The following is a 16,357-nucleotide window of genomic DNA, read 5'->3' as shown; positions in this document are numbered from 1 at the left end:
TCAAAGGATGCTGATTAGCAGGTTAGCTGATAAAAAAGACCAAGCAGCATGCCTGAGTGAGCCACATACTGTTTCCAATACCCAAAACTGTCCAATAAGGTGCTGGGTTTCCTGTTTGGTTTGGTTGGCCAAAGAGACAGCCGGTTTTTCATGACCACAACAGAAGCTGAGTAGTATAAATCCACTCACTTAGTCCCAAGGAACTTTGCTTGGTGAGCAGGCCCTTGAATTTTGTTGGGTTTATCAGCTACTGCTCCTGGCTACCTCTGTAGTATGAGAGCACCACCACCAAGGTCATTGAGACTGAGGCTTTTACTTGCCAACAAGGCATCATCCATATGGTGAAAGCTTTAAACATGGAAGGGTAGAGGAACTTATGCTAAATCCTGACTCACCAACTGGTAGCAAATGGCAGGGGAGCTTAGGTACCCCTAGAGAATACTATAAACATATATAGGAGGCCTTGCTACCTGAAAATGAACTGACCTTGATCCTCAAATATCAGTAAGATGTCACAGAAGGTGTTAGTGATGTCTAAGACTGCATATGACCTGTCATCAGTCTGTGTAATAGATTCAGCTGCAGTCGCAATGTCTGGAACAGCCTGGGCTATGGGAGCAACAATTGAAATCAGTTGATAATAATCTGCTATAAGGCTTCAGTTCCTGTTAGTCTTTTTTCACTGGCCATTGAGGGCTGTTGTTATGAGATATTGCATCACTTACCACCTCTGATGCCTTTAAATCTTTAATCAAGGCTGTGATTTCCCTTTCTCTTCCTGGAGGTTCTTTAGCTTCTGGTGGATTCCAAGAATATGGAATTTTAACATGTACCACAAGTGATTCCTTTTTTAAAATTTATTTATTTAATTTATTTATTTTTGGCTGCGTTGGGTCTTTGTTGCTGCGCGCAGGCTTCCTCTAGTTGCGGTGAGCGGGGGCCATGTGCATGGTCTTCTCACTGCAGTGGCTCCTCTTGCTGCAGAGCATGGGTTCTAGGTGCAAGGACTTCAGTAGTCGTGGTGCATGGGCTCAGTAGTTGTGGCTCGCAGGCTCTAGAGCACAGGCTCAGTAGTTGTAGCACACAGGCTTAGTTGCTCCGTGGCACGTGGGATCTTCCCGGATCAGGGATCAAACCCATGTCCCCTGCGTTGGTAGGCAGATTCTTAACCACTGCACCACCAGGGGAGTTCCCCAAGTGATTCTTTATACACTGAAGTTTGAGTAATACTGCTCTACATTTTAATTCTTATGGGTAAGGACTACGTGTTATATGATTTCTATGCAATTACACAGGGAAATTAAATAAACATTAAGCAATTCAAATTATACACAACAGGAAAAAATACACCATTCATAAAAATAAACCACGACCTGATCTTCCTGAAATGGTTGAAGAATGTGATAAATTCCAGATAACTCAAATGTAACATCTTATCTAGGAATAAACCTACCTAAGGAGACAAAAGACCTGTATGCAGAAAATTATAAGACACTGATGAAAGAAGTTAAAGATGACACAAATAGATGGAGAGATATACCATGTTCTTGGATTGGAAGAATCAACATTGTGAAAATGACTCTACTACCCAAAGCAATCTACAGATTCAATGCAATCCCTATCAAACTACCACTGGCATTTTTCACAGAATAAGAACAAAAACTTTCACAATTTGCATGGAAATGCAAAAGACCCCGAATAGCCAAAGCAATCTTGAGAAAGAAAAACGGAGCTGGAGGAATCAGGCTCCCTGACTTCGGACTATACTACAAAGCTACAGTAATCAGACAGTATGGTACTGGCACAAAAACAGAAAGATAGATCAATGGAACAGGATAGAAAGCCCAGAGATAAACCACACACATATGGTCACCTTATCTTTGATAAAGGAGGCAAGAATATACAGTGGAGAAAAGACAGCCTCTTCAATAAGTGGTGCTGGGAAAACTGGACAGCTACATGGAAAAGTATGAAATTAGAACACTCCCTAACACCATACACAAAAATAAACTCAAAATGGATTAAAGACCTAAATGTAAGGCCAGACACTATCAAAGTCTTAGAGGAAAACATAGGCAGAACACTCTATGACATAAATCACAGCAAGATCCTTTTGGACCCACCTCCTAGAGAAATGGAAAAAAAACAAAAGTAAACAAATGAGACTTAATGAAACTTAAAAGCTTTTGCACAGCAAAGGAGACTATAAACAAGGCCAAAAGACAACCCTCAGAATGGGAGAAAATATTTGCAAATGAAGCAACTGACAAAGGATTAATCTCCAAAATTTACAAGCAGCTCATGCAGCTCAATATCAAAAAAACAAAAAACCCAATCCAAAAATGGGCAGAAGACCTAAATAGACATTTCTCCAAAGAAGATATACAGATTGCCAACAAACACATGAAAGAATGCTCAACATCATTAATCATTAGAGAAATGCAAATCAAAACTACAATGAGATATCATCTCACACCAGTCAGAATGGCCATCATCAAAAAATCTACAAACAATAAATGCTGCAGAGGGTGTGGAGAAAAGGAAACCCTCTTGCACTGTTGGTGGGAATGTAAATTGATACAGCCACTATGGAGAACAGTATGGAGGTTCCTTAATAAACTAAAAATAGAACTACCATATGACCCAGCAATCCCACTACTGGGCATATACCCTGAGAAAACCATAATTCAAGAAGAGTCATGTACCACAATGTTCATTGCAGCACTATTTACAATAGCCAGGACATGGAAGCAACCTAAGTGTCCATCACCAGATGAATGGATAAAGAAGATGTGGCACATATATACAATGGAATATTACTCAGCCATAAAAAGAAACAAAATTGAGTTATTTGTACTGAGGTGGATGGACCTAGAGTCTGTCATACAGAGTGAAGTAAGTCAGAAAGAGAAAAACAAATATCATATGCTAACACATATATATGGAATCTAAGGGAAAAAAAAAAGGTCATGAAGAACCTAGGGGCAAGACGGGAATAAAGACACAGACCTACTAGAGAATGGACTTGAGGATATGGGGAGGGGGAAGGGTAAGCTGTGATGAAGCGAGAGTGGCATGGACATATATACACTACCAAACGTAAAACTGATAGCTAGTGGGAAGCAGCCGCATAGCACAGGGAGATCAGCTCGGTGCTTTGTGACCACCTGGAGGGGTGGGATAGGGAGGGTGGGAGGGAGAGAGACGCAAGAGGGAAGAGATATGGGAACATATGTATAACTGATTCACTTTGTTATAAAGCAGAAACTAACACACCATTGTAAAGCAATTATACTCCAATAAAGATGTTAAAATATATATATATATATATATGTATATGTATAACACCTTAATAATTCCTAGACACTTCTTTCACTAGCCCTCTTTTGTCTCTTCTGTTATATGATTTTATAAAGGAATTTCTCTTTTCTTCACATTTGAGTTAAAAGTTTTCTTGATCGGAGTAAATCGCTAGTACTGAAGAACCTTCTTCCTTAGGATGCCTCTCATCCGTTGTCAAGAGCCCATTGTTTGAGTACTGAAAGCTATGCCTCAGAAATAAAAATTTTGTTTCTCTATAGGCTCTACACTAAGTCCCACTATTCACTCTCTAAATATTCCTTTATCTTCCAAAGTCATAACCTTCAAAAGTAAAGGATTAATATATCATCTGTGACCTTCAGGTCCTTCTATTACTATTTAATACTTTAAAGTTGTTAGTAAGAAAGATATTTTCCAATGACTATAGTACATAAAGGTAAGAGGTGTATCAAGTGAGCTCAGCAACTCAAAAATGTAATTGATTTGGAAACAACTCCTATTGCAAATACTTTTTCCACTACAGTTTTAAAAAACATTTGAGAAAATATATCCATCCAGTTTTTAAATTTGCACCGGATATATTTATTTAAAACAAAATAAAAGTTTACTATGAAAAAACATTAAATTTATAAGCAAAGACTTCCACAATCAATTGATATCTCCCCTTCTTGGAGTACATTACTCTACTTTCAACTATTTAAATAAAACAAAAAGAAGAGTAATAATATTCACAATTAAAATATAATACCAACAAAGTTAAGTAAGCTTAAAGTCTTTTTCTTCTCTTGAAACATTTAAATTAGTATGGCCACAAAATAATCCTACTAACAGGAAGTCAATTAATATCTCTAATTCTGTTAGTAATAATCAAGTACGATGAAAATTTTAGGACTACAAGGGATTAAGAGGACCAAGAAAGTGCAGTAACACAACACTGCACTAATTTAACTTTATTCTACTTGCTTGCATAATATGTATCCCAATTAGCTCTAGCAAAATAGATTAAGCCTTAACAACTACAAATTCTCCTATTATCACTAAATATCACTTAGCAAATATAGCATATAGCAGTGGTCCCCAACCTTTTCGGCACTGGGGACTGGTTTCACGGAACAGTTTTTCCATGGACGGAGGTGGGAAGTGGGGGGATGGTTTCAGGATGATTCAAGTGCATTACATTTATTGTGCACTTTATTTCTATTATTATTACATTGAAATATATAATGAAATAATTATACAGCTCACCATAATGCAGAATCAGTGGGAGCCCTGAGCTTGTTTTCCCTTGCCACTCACTGATAGGGTTTTGATATGAGTTTGCAAGCAGTTGACTTATTATGGTCTCTGTACAGTCAAAGCTCTCTGCTAATGATAATCTGTATTTGCAGAGCATCAACACCTCAGCTCCACCTCAGATCATCAGGCATTAGATTCTCGTAAGGAGTGCGCAACCTAGCTCCCTTTGCATGCGCGGTTCACAGTAGGGTTCGCACTCCTATGAGAATCTAATGCCCCCGCTTATCTGACAGAAGGTGGAGCTCTGGAGGTAATGCGAGCAATAAGGAGCGGCTGTAAATACAGATGAAGGTTCGCTTGCCCGCCCAGCGGCTCGCCGCTCAGCCCCTGCTGTGAGTCCCTGTTCCTAACAGGCCACCGACCGGTACCAGTCTGTGGCCCGGTGGTTGGGGACCCCTGGCATATAGGAATCCACTACAATTTAAAGCTAAATTCTGATGCTGCCATTAAGATTACTTTTGAATTTCAGAAGTAATAAAGCTAAGCATCACCAGTCTGAATTCCTCTAAAATACACCTCCCTTTCCCCCAAAACGTATTTCATTATATCTGTGTTCTAGACCATCAGGGTTTATTCATAAAAATTCTTGATATTTTTAGCTTTCTTAATAATCCACTAGCCTACAAATGTTAGTTTAAAAAATTCCTGGTTAAGGAATAAATTTTCAACTCCATCCTTAAATTACAAGTGAGACTGAACAGACCTGGAAACATAATTGGCAGATAATGACTGAAGGAGAAAGACAGTGAACAGAGAGAAGAGAGTATTTGTAATCCTTAAATGCTATCTGCTCCATTCTCAGTTCACGTATTTCTTGGACAGGGCTAAAATATACCACTGTCCCCTCTCTTGATGTTTATTTTTGGAGGATGTCTCAATTTGTTTGTTTTGCAATGCTACTGAGCCTTTGATTCTTGGTAATAAGGTATTTTCTAACTGCTGGGGTTTTGCGCATGTGATACTTTCATGTATCACTTCTCAAAGCAATGTCAAAGAATATAGAAGTTTTTCCAATAATTCCCTGACTTGTCAAAATATGCACATAATTTTATTTTCTGAATAATCTTCATAAAAACAATACAAAAAGATCAATAGAAAAATATTTTATATTGCAGAGGACACAATCTTATTTTATTTTCTATCAATAATATTCATCTAATGTCTTCCACATATCAGGTACTGCATTAGGCACTTTACAGCCCTCATCTCCTTTAATTCTCACAATACAAAAGAAGATAGGCATTTTCCCATTCTACTGATAAGGAAAATGAGACTCAGAGTAACTTGATAAAGATCACTTGGGTTGCATTAACATACATGATCTTTAAAATTCTACACAATTTTTTGGAAACTGAGAAAACGGGAGGAAAACTATCTGTCACCCTAGCATTATTAAGACCATTTTTTTTTTTTTTTTTTTTTTTTTTTTTTTTTGCTGTACGCGGGCCTCTCACTGCTGTGGCCTCTCCCGTTGCGGAGCACAGGCTCCGGACACACAGGCTCCACGGCCATGGCTCGCGGGCCCAGCCGCTGCGCGGCATGTGGGATCCTCCGGGATAGGGGCACGAACCCGTGTCCCCTGCATCGGCAGGCGGACTCTCAACCACTGCGCCACCAGGGAAGCCCCTATTAAGACCATTTTTTAACGTTTCAGTATGCTTTGTGCATTCACTCTTTTCCAGGGAATTCCCTGGCAGTCTGGTGGTTTGGACTCAGGGCTTTCACTCACAGGGCCCAGGTTCGATCCCTGATCGGGGAACTAAGATCCCACAAGCCACGCAGTGTGGCCAAAAAAAAAGAAAAAACAAGACACTGTTTTCCATATTCCATATTATTTTTCTATTACAGATTCCCAGAAGTAGATCAAGAAACATGGATAATTTCTTACAAGTGAAGAATTGTCAATTATTATTTTTTAAAATATTTATTTATTTATTTTCGCTGTACTGTGTCTTAGTTGCAGTATGCAGGATCTTCCTTGCATCAGGTGGGATCTTTAGTTGTGGCATGCGGACTCTTAGTTGCGGCATCCATGCGGGATCTAGTTCCCCGACCAGGGATCGAACTCAGACCCCCTCTATTGGGAGCTCAGAGTCTTACCCACTGGACCACCAGGGAAGTCTTGAAATATGGATAATTTTGTCAAAGACCATGCCATTTCATTTTTATCATGCTGCCTCCCTAAAATGACACCAGTTGCAAGAATAAGCAACTTTCTTTCTACCAGAGGGAGAAATAATTCACCATAAAAATAAAATAAGTCACTGCAAAATAAGTCTTTGTGGCCTAGCAGGGAGCATACGCTTTGGAGTCAGACAAGGGGTAGAATCCCAGCTCAGCCTCTACAGCTGTGCTTCTTTAGGCAAACCCCCAACGTCTCTCTTGCTCAGTGTCAGTTTCCTCACCTTTCAAAAAGGGCTAATACTCTGAAGGGTTATTGTGAGGATTAGAGATAATGCATATAAACCATAGTGCATGACATGTAGAAGGCACTGAATAAATATTAGAGAATAAGTCAATGTTCCAGTGAAAACACTGTTACGAGTGTAAGGAATCCGATAAGTAGGGTAGCATTCCATTTAACAACAGACAACTATGAAGAACTTGAGTGATTTTTAATTATACTCATTTAGGAGAGGTGTCTTTTTTTGTTGTTCTTCTCTATTTTTTAAATAAATTTATTTATTTTACTTATTTATTTTTGGCTGCATTGGATCTTCATTGCTGCACACAGGCTTTCTCTAGTTGTGGCGAGCAGGGCTTACTCTCCGTTGTGGTGCTTGGGCTTCTCATTTTGGTGGTTTCTCTTGTTGCGGAGCATGGGCTATAGGCACACAGGCTCAGTAGTTGCGGCTCTCAGGCTCTAGAGCTCAGGCTCAGTGGTTGTGGTGCACAGGCTTAGTTGCTCCGCGGCATGTGGGATCTTCCTGGACCAGGGCTCAAACCTGAGTCCCCTGCATTGGCAGGCAGATTCTTAACCACTGCGCCTCCAGGGAAGCCCTCTATTTTTTTTTAACTGAAGTGTAGTTGATTTACAATATTGTGCTAATTACTGCTGTACAGCAAAGTGACTTAGTTATACAAAGTGACTCCTAATTATATTCATTAAGGAGAGGTGTCTTTTTAAACAGAATACTTAGATTATAAGATCATACATTATCTTACCATTTAAAGCCAAATCTACTATGGTGGATAGACCTGGGATTTTTTACAAAATAATGTTTTCAAAAATTGACAAAAAAGCGTTTTGCAACAAAACGCCTATATTTTTAAACTGTCTCTAAGTAGTATCACAGTAATCTCACTATTAAAAAGTCCAAAACATGCTCAGTTACAGGGGAAAGGTATAAAAACGAAACCAACTTTACCAGCCTATATTTATTCCTTGTTTACTGATGCGAAAATCCAATTTTAGATTGTGAAATCTAAACAAGCCCTCAAGTGAAAGAACAGATTCGTGACTTTATATGTACACAGTTAATTAATTAATTAATTAGATGTTTATTGACAGATACTGCTAGGTGTGAAAAAAATTAATTTAAAAGTGTCTAGGGCTTCCCTGGTGGCACAGTGGTTGAGAGTCCGCCTGCCAATGCAGGGGACGTGGGTTCGTGCCCCGGTTCGGGAGGATCCCACATGCCGTGGAGCGGCTGGGCCCGTGGGCCATGGCCGCTGGTCCTGCACGTCCGGAGCCTGTGTTCCGCAACGGGAGAGGCCACAGCGGTGAGAGGCCCGCGTACCGCAAAAAAAAAAAAAGAGTCTGTATTCATAACCAATATTTTATAATAACTATAAATGGAGTACTATCTTTAAAAATGGTGAATCACCATGTTGTACACTTGAAACTCATATAATATTGTAAATCAACTATACCTCCATTAAACAAAAGTGTCTGTATTCAAGATGCTCAGAGTCTAATGGGAAAGACTGGTATATAAACAATGACAATACAATGTGCTGAATTCATCTCAATTCACCTGGGGAACCAGGAAAATCTTAGTTAAGAAGGAAGGTAATGTTTGAGCTAAGACTTGAAGAGTAGGAACCCTCAGGTGAATGAGGGAGTGGGGTGAGGGAGAGGAAGGGAGATACTCCAGCAAGTATAGATACTTGCGAGAGAGTGTAGAAAGATCAAGGCAGGAATTCCATGGCAGTCCAGTGGTTAGGACTCGGCACTCTCACTGCCTGCCGGGGCAAGGGTTCAGTCCCTGGTGGGAGAACTAAGATCCTGAAAGCCATGCGGCCAGTAGAGGGCGGAGCTTGAATTGAGATGAGCCTGGAAAAAGCAGACCAGGGACAGACTACAGGAGTCCTTTTATACTTTGCAAAATAGGTTATTTTAACCTTTCAGTTTTTTACCTTAGCATCTCTGGCAACACTATGAAGGATGAGTTCAAGGATGACCAGTTAGGCAGTTATGGCAAGAGATTTGCAAGAGCGATAAGGGTCTTGAACAGTGGCATGATGGGAATGGAGTTAGAATCTGATTCCTTAAAAAAATTTTTTTATTGAGATAAAATTCATATAACATAAAATCCACCGTGTTAACAATTTTAAAGTACATAAAACATCATTAATCATTAGAGAAATAAATCAAAACTACAATGAGATATCATCTCACACTGGTCAGAATGGCTATCATCAAAAAATCTACAAACAATAATTGCTAGAGAGGGTGTGGAGAAAGGGGAATCCTCTTGCACTGTTGGTGGGAATGTAAATTGATACAGCCACTATGGAGAACAGTATGGAGGTTCCTTAATAAACTAAAAATAGAACTACCATATGACCCAGCAATCCCACTACTGGGCATATACCCTGAGAAAACCATAATTCAAAAAACCTCATGTACCACAATGTTCACTGCAGCATTATTTACAATAGCCAGGACATGGAAGCAACCTAAGTGTCCATCAACAGATGAATGGATAAAGAAGATGTGGCACATATATACAATGGAATATTACTCAGCCATAAAAAGAAACAAAATTGAGTTATTTGTACCGAGGTGGATGGACCTAGCATCTGTCATACAGAGTGAAGTAAGTCAGAAAGAGAAAAACAAATACCATATGCTAACACATATATATGGAATCTGAAAAAAAAAAAAAAGGTCATGAAGAACCTAGGGGCAAGACGGGAATAAAGACACAGACCTCCTAGAGAATGGAGTTCAGGACACGGGGAGGGGGAAGGGTAAGCTGGGACAAAGTGAGAGAGTGGCATGGACATATATACACTACAAAACGTAAAATAGATAGCTAGTGGGAAACAGCTACATAGCACAGGGAGATCAGCTCAGTGCTTTGTGACCACCTAGAGGGGTGGGATAGGGAGGGTGGGAGGGAGGGAGATGCAAGAGGGAAGAGATATGGGGACATATGTATATGTATAACTGATTCACTTTGTTATAAAGCAGAAACTAACACACCATTGTAAAACAATTATACTCCAATAAAGAAGTTTAAAAAATAAAAAATGAAGTACATAATTCATTGCTGATTCCTTTTGAACGTAACCTATCCCCTGCTAGGCTCTTCTGCTTCTAGTTTAGTGAGAGGTTAAATGAATAAATAACTTAATTGGTAGAAATACTAGTTTTTGACATTTTTCACTGTTTTATTAAAAAATGGTGGTTGTAGAAATTTAGACAATACCAACATATAAGGTAAAACGTTACAGTGTTCCCGTAATGAACAATCCCAACTACCCAGAGATATCCATTGTTGTATATCCTTACAAAGGTTTCTCTCTCTATATACATACACTTATATATATATTTAACATAAAAGGCCTCTAGAATATAAAACTATGTATTGCTCTACATCTTGTTTTCCTCGTAAAAATGGCTTGGAACCCTCCTAAAAAAGCACATAGATTTCTAGTTCCAGTGTATGAGCCTGCTCATTTCACCATTACTTTGAAAATTGTATATTTTTATTTTTACTTTTTGCCAATCTATTAAGTAACTCGTTTTAATATCCTAGCTTATTTTTTTCTTATGGAATAATACACATATTCAAAAACAGAGAAGGTAGGTTCTCTTAAATTCAGCTCAAGTTGACAAGCATTGGAGATGTTTAAAAGGCATTTTAAAAGGGCCTGTACAGGTATTGTGTACTAAAAGGAGAATGTACAGGAAATAGCATAAGACTGACTGACCTAGGATTTCAGTCCTTGTTCTGCAACGGTTAACTGTGTAAGTTTAGGACTTGGGTTTCCTCATTTATAAAATTAGAGAGCATAAAGCATTGCTAGTAATCTGTAAAGCTCTAAGCGCATACGGCTCTACACATGTTTCATAACAACAATGTTAAAATTCCTCAGCTTGGATTGCTTAATGGTGAGTAAAGAATACTGTATCTCCTCCACTTGCCAAAGTCAGTAAATTCCACGAGGAGGAATCTTAGTTTTGTTCACTTATATCCACTAAGCTCCTCACAACAACGCCTGGCGTGCTTGATATTTGGTAAATCATTGAAAATGGTTTAAGAACTTCACTCTGGTAACTTGCTTTTAATCAATTACTTGGACAATGAAATAAAATTGGCATAGCTCCACTCTTCTGTTTACTCCTCTCATTCCTGAAGTGAAAATGCTACAAAATATATAGTTCTCACACGTCTAAAAGGGAGTTACATCTACTGACAGAAGAAAGACTCAGATATTCTACCCCTTGAACCTAAAGTCGAACTTCCCGCCACCACCTGATGGGGCCCATACTCAAAGAAGTGTCAACACTCGTAGCTGTGTACATCCACAGGCCTATAGAAGCCAGCTTGTCACCTACCCCACCCCACTCTCAGACTCTACAGTCCCAGAAGACAAGGTATTACAGTTTCTTCCCTCGCGAACCCCACAATTCCAAAAACGTCAGAATTGGAGCCACCAAAGATACAGAATCGGCGGGGAAAAGGGATCGGGAAGGACAAAACAGACCCTCTCAAGCCCCACTCGTTGGGAGAAGCCCGTGTTGCTGGAAACAGCATCCTCACCTCCTTCTTTCTCTGGGCAGAGGCTGAGGGAACCCCGTAAACGAGCAGCAGTGCCACCGCCACGATCGCTGAGACACACCAAAGCCACCAACGCGCTGCCATGTTCGCTTCTCTCCTTCCTAGAAGGGAAACTTTCCTGGGGCTGGGGCTGAGTGTTGGGCGTGAGAACAGGCAAACCAGGCCCCTTGCGCCTCCTCATTGGTCCAGCTCAGCCCTTCCTGTAGTCCCCTCACATTACGTCAGGGCGCTGTACAGCCAGACGCCCGCTAAAAGAAGGTTCACTTCTAATTGGTCCCTGTTAGCCAATAGAAAAATGACAATCTGGAGGTTTTACATTGGTCCGCTAAGGATGAGGGGCCGCCCCTTTCATTAAACGTAAAGATGGTGGGCTTAACAGCCCTTCAAATACGCGTGCGCAGTTGTGAAGCTTTGCGGCTTTTCGGCGTCCAAGATGGCTTAAGCTTGTTACAACAGAAAGTTTTTCCCGGCGGCTCTTTAGAACTCTTTGAACACCTCTTACGTGTAGTATTCTAGAAAACTTGGACCTAGCCACGTGATTGATAGGAGCTATCCAAGTCCCTTATTTGGCCTCCAAAGCATTTCAAAAAGAAAAAAAAATTAAAATTGGGGCTTCCCTGGTGGCACAGTGGTTAAGAATCCGCCTGTCAATGCAGGGCACACGGGTTCGAGTCCTCGCCGGGGAAGATCCCACATGCCGTGGAGCAACTAAGCCCGTGTGCCACAACTACTGAGCCTGAGCTCTAGAGCCCGCAAGCCACAACTACTGAAGCCTGCGCGCTTAGAGCCCGTGCCCTGCAACAAGAGAAGCCAGGACAATGAGAAGCCCGCGCACCGCAGCGAAGAGTAGCCCCGGCTCACCGCAACTAGCGAAAGCCCGCACACAGCAAGGAAGACCCAGCACAACCAAAAAAAAAAAAAAAAAAAAAGTAAAAGCAGGAAAGCAAAAACAATGTTACTGAGGGATATTTTTAAAAGTGAATGAACAAGCGCTTGTTGAATACCTTGTGTGTCCCAGGAACTGTGCTACATGGGCTGAACACAGCCGACATCAAAAGTTATATTCTAAAGTGTTTATTCATGGCAAACCTTTAGGTTTATTAGGTAGGCATGAACAAGGACTTAAATTTCTGTTACGGAAGAAAGCACTTCTGTCTTTTTAAAGTTTTTGTGTCATAATCGGTTTTCTTAAATATCCAATTCCCTTATCTAAAAAATAATAAAAATCCTACATAGCAGAACCTTCCACTTATTTGGCCCAGTTCTGTTTATCATTGTGGGTTGTAAAACTGGGATAATAGAGAAGAATAATATACTCAAGAGGAGAAACACCAACAAAACCTATTGCATATAATTTGGATTTATTTTGATGCTGTGGAATATCATATGACTATTCTTTTAGGCCCTGCTGAGAAACACAGAGAGGAAAATAATTTCATTAAGTTGGAGAGACAAAGAGATGGGTATGGAAGGGAAAATAGCTGCTTCTGAAGAGATGTGATCTAGAGATATGTAAAAAATTAAAATGTTTACAGACACTCATAGTAAGAAAAAATTTTTAAAAGAACACTGAGACATGCCATATGATTCCATTTATATGACATTCTAGAAAGGTAGAGAACAGATCAGTGACTATCAGGGGCTGGAGGTGGGGAGGGAGACTGACTACAAAGGGGCCACACAAGGAGATTTTTTGTAAGGATACAGCCTTTCTCTCCTTAATTATTGGGGTGGTTACACACTATTTGCATTTGTCAAAACTCAGAAGACTACACTAAAAAAGAGTGAATTTTACTGCATGTAAATTTAACAAATAAAAAATTAAGGTAAGTTTTTTAAGTACACAAAAATCTCACCTATCATTTTGGCAAAAATTCAATACATGATGTCATTGAGTCTGTGGGGAAACAGGCACCCTCATACATTGCTGGTGGGAATGAAAAATGGAGGATAACTTAATATCTAATGCATTTATCCTTTGATTCAGCAATCCCACTTCTAGGAATCTACTCCAATAATAAGAAAATATATGCTCACAAATTTATTCATTTCAGCATTATTTGTAATTGAAATATCCTCAAAACCACCTAAATGTTCAAATATAGGAAAATGATTGAATATACTATGGTACATAAATCCCATGAAGTATTTCACAGCTGTAAAGAAAAGGAATGAGGAAGAGCTCTGTAAATGATATGAATTTTCAAGATCTATTGTGAAAGTGAAAAAACCAAGTGCAAAAGTACATATATATTATGCTACATTTGTGTAAAATAGAAGAGGAAATAAGAAAATATATACGTTTGCCCATTTTGCAAAAGGAAACACAGAAAGCTTAAATCAGAAATTAATGAAATTGGTTACCTACAGGAGGTGGAGGAAATGGAGTAGAAAAGTTATGAGAGGGAATGACACTTCTCTAAGTACACCAGTTTGTATAGTTTTGACTTTTGAAATAATGTTAATATTTTTTAAATAAAATATAAAAGCAAATCATGAGGTTTTGCAAGATGAAAAAAGTTCTGCAGATGGATGGTGGTGATAGTTGTACAACAATGTGAATGTACTTAATACCACTCAACTATACACTTTAAAATGGTTAAAATGGTAAATTTTATGTTATGTATATTTTACCACAATTTAAAAAATAAATTAAACATTTAAAAATCACATCAGTAAGAATGGGTTAAAAAACAAATTGAATACAAACAGAAAAAAGGAAACACAACTCTATTTCAAATGAAAAACAACCACACTAAAAAAAATAACTAATCTGAAAAATTTATGAACACACTACCTTGATTACATACCATTAGCCTAAAGAAAAAAACACAACTACAAGCAAATCTTAAACTCTACTAGGTAGATTTGTTTTTCATAGTGATATGAGCAAAGCAATTCTGAAAATATATTGTATATAATGTAATATGTAAAAACACTGATGTTGAGAGCCAGGATTCTCACTGTGTAAGAAGGGAGATACAAATATGAAATGAGGAAAAGTAAAAAAGAACTTCTGGGGGTTGGACTGGAATTGGAAGTATTTGTATAAATTTATCATTCATGATATATATTCCTAGCTCTATTCACAGGAAGGACTAGAAGCAATGACACTCCAATATCAATGAGCAAACCTAGTGCCAAATCTAGGTTGTTAAATGCCATCCCTGAAAGAAATTAGGGCTCCTTCGGAAAATGGTTGATTCCAGTGCTGGGGCAGGGAAAGTACAAGATGAGCCTTGTGTCAGAAAATAAAGATGTGCTCAAAAAAAATGATGGCGACGTCATAAAAAAGACATATAAGCCAGCTTGAAGGGAACCCTACTGACTGCATCTGAGACTATTGAGCATTAAAATAAATCATTATAGCAATGGATTATAACATATGGAATCCATGGATCCACACTGATAGTGAACAAATAAATAGGGGAGAAGATAAAACTCCTCTTTATAGTAGAACACTCAGCATTAAATATGGAAGGAATGATAGAGTTATAAAATCACCATTTTGCAACTTTCATACTAATAATTCTTTTAGGCAAAAATCATCAATGGATATAAAAACTAGTGGGTGGAAGTTTGATAAAGAACAGGATATATACATTGTCTGAATGTATTCCTCATGTTACTTATTAATGACAAAGGGAAAAACAGTAACTTTATACTATAGGAACTAGGAGGTCACCCTTTTGACCAAATGATTAAAGTTGGCCCTATCAATAATGGGACAAGCTAATATAGGCTTCCTGATAAGATGCCCTAAGAAGACATATCTGTCATGTAGTATTCCTGTCAGAAGTGCATTAACTGAATCTAATTACGAGAAAACATCAAGCACACAAAATTTGAGGGAACTTTTACAAAATAACTGACCTGTACTCTTCAAATATATTACAGAGCACAGACCTGTGGAGTCAGAAGGTCCGTTACCAGTTGTCACTTACAATTGCCTAATCTTGATTCTGCACCTCACTTCCTTCATATGTAAGCTTGAGAGTATAAAGTTTACCTTAGTAAGAAAAAAATTAGTGCCATGATAGAAAGAAAGGCCAAGGAACTGTTTGATTTTATAAGAGACTAAAGACATAACTTATTTGTAATGAGGTGGATGGACCTAGAGTCTGTCATACAGAGTGAAGTAAGTCAGAAAGAGAAAAACAAATACCTTATGCTAACACATGTATATGGAATCTAAAAAAAAAAAAAGGTTCTGAAGAACCTAGGGGCAGGACAGGAATAAAGACGCAGACGTAGATAATGGACTTGAGGACACGGGGAGGGGGAAGGGTAAGCTGGGACGAAGTGAGAGAGTGGCATGGAGATATATACACTACCAAATGTAAAATAGATAGCTAGTGGGAAGCAGCCGCATAGCACAGGGAGATCAGCTCGGTGGTTTGTGACCACCTAGAGGGGTGGGATAGGGAGGGTGGGAGGGAGACGCAAGAGGGAAGAGACATGAGGATGTGTGTATATGTATAGCTGATTCACTTTGTTATAAAGCAGAAGCTAACACACCATTGTGGAGCAATTATACTCCAATAAAGATGTTAAAAAAAAAGACATAATTAAATTCAATACAGGGAACTGGATTGAATTCTGGATAGAGATATTGGGGTAATTGGTGAAATTGGAATATGAGCTGTACTGTCTCAATATTAAAATTTCTGAATTTAATAACTGTACTGTGGTTATGTAAGAGAATAGCTTACTCTTAGGAAATGAAC

At 38.8% G+C, this 16,357-nt stretch overlaps 1 protein-coding gene across 1 annotated transcript in view; it reads right to left on the bottom strand.

Annotated features, from left to right (window-relative positions):
• MAGT1 (magnesium transporter 1) overlaps window positions 1-11,752 on the bottom strand; it is a 46,391-nt gene extending 34,639 nt beyond the window's left edge. The window contains exon 1 of the mRNA XM_081222791.1: window positions 11,613-11,752. Coding sequence (XP_081078917.1) covers window positions 11,613-11,714 — 102 coding nt within the window. The 5' untranslated portion in view covers window positions 11,715-11,752. The remainder of the gene's footprint in view (window positions 1-11,612) is intronic.
• Window positions 11,753-16,357: the final 4,605 nt, after the last annotated feature.

Source organism: Mesoplodon bidens, assembly GCF_964165515.1.
Source record: "Mesoplodon bidens genome assembly, chromosome: X".
In the NCBI taxonomy this organism is placed as follows: domain Eukaryota; kingdom Metazoa; phylum Chordata; class Mammalia; order Artiodactyla; family Ziphiidae; genus Mesoplodon; species Mesoplodon bidens.
Note: the sequence above shows the minus strand (reverse complement) of the source record. Positions and strands in the feature narration are given on the sequence as shown.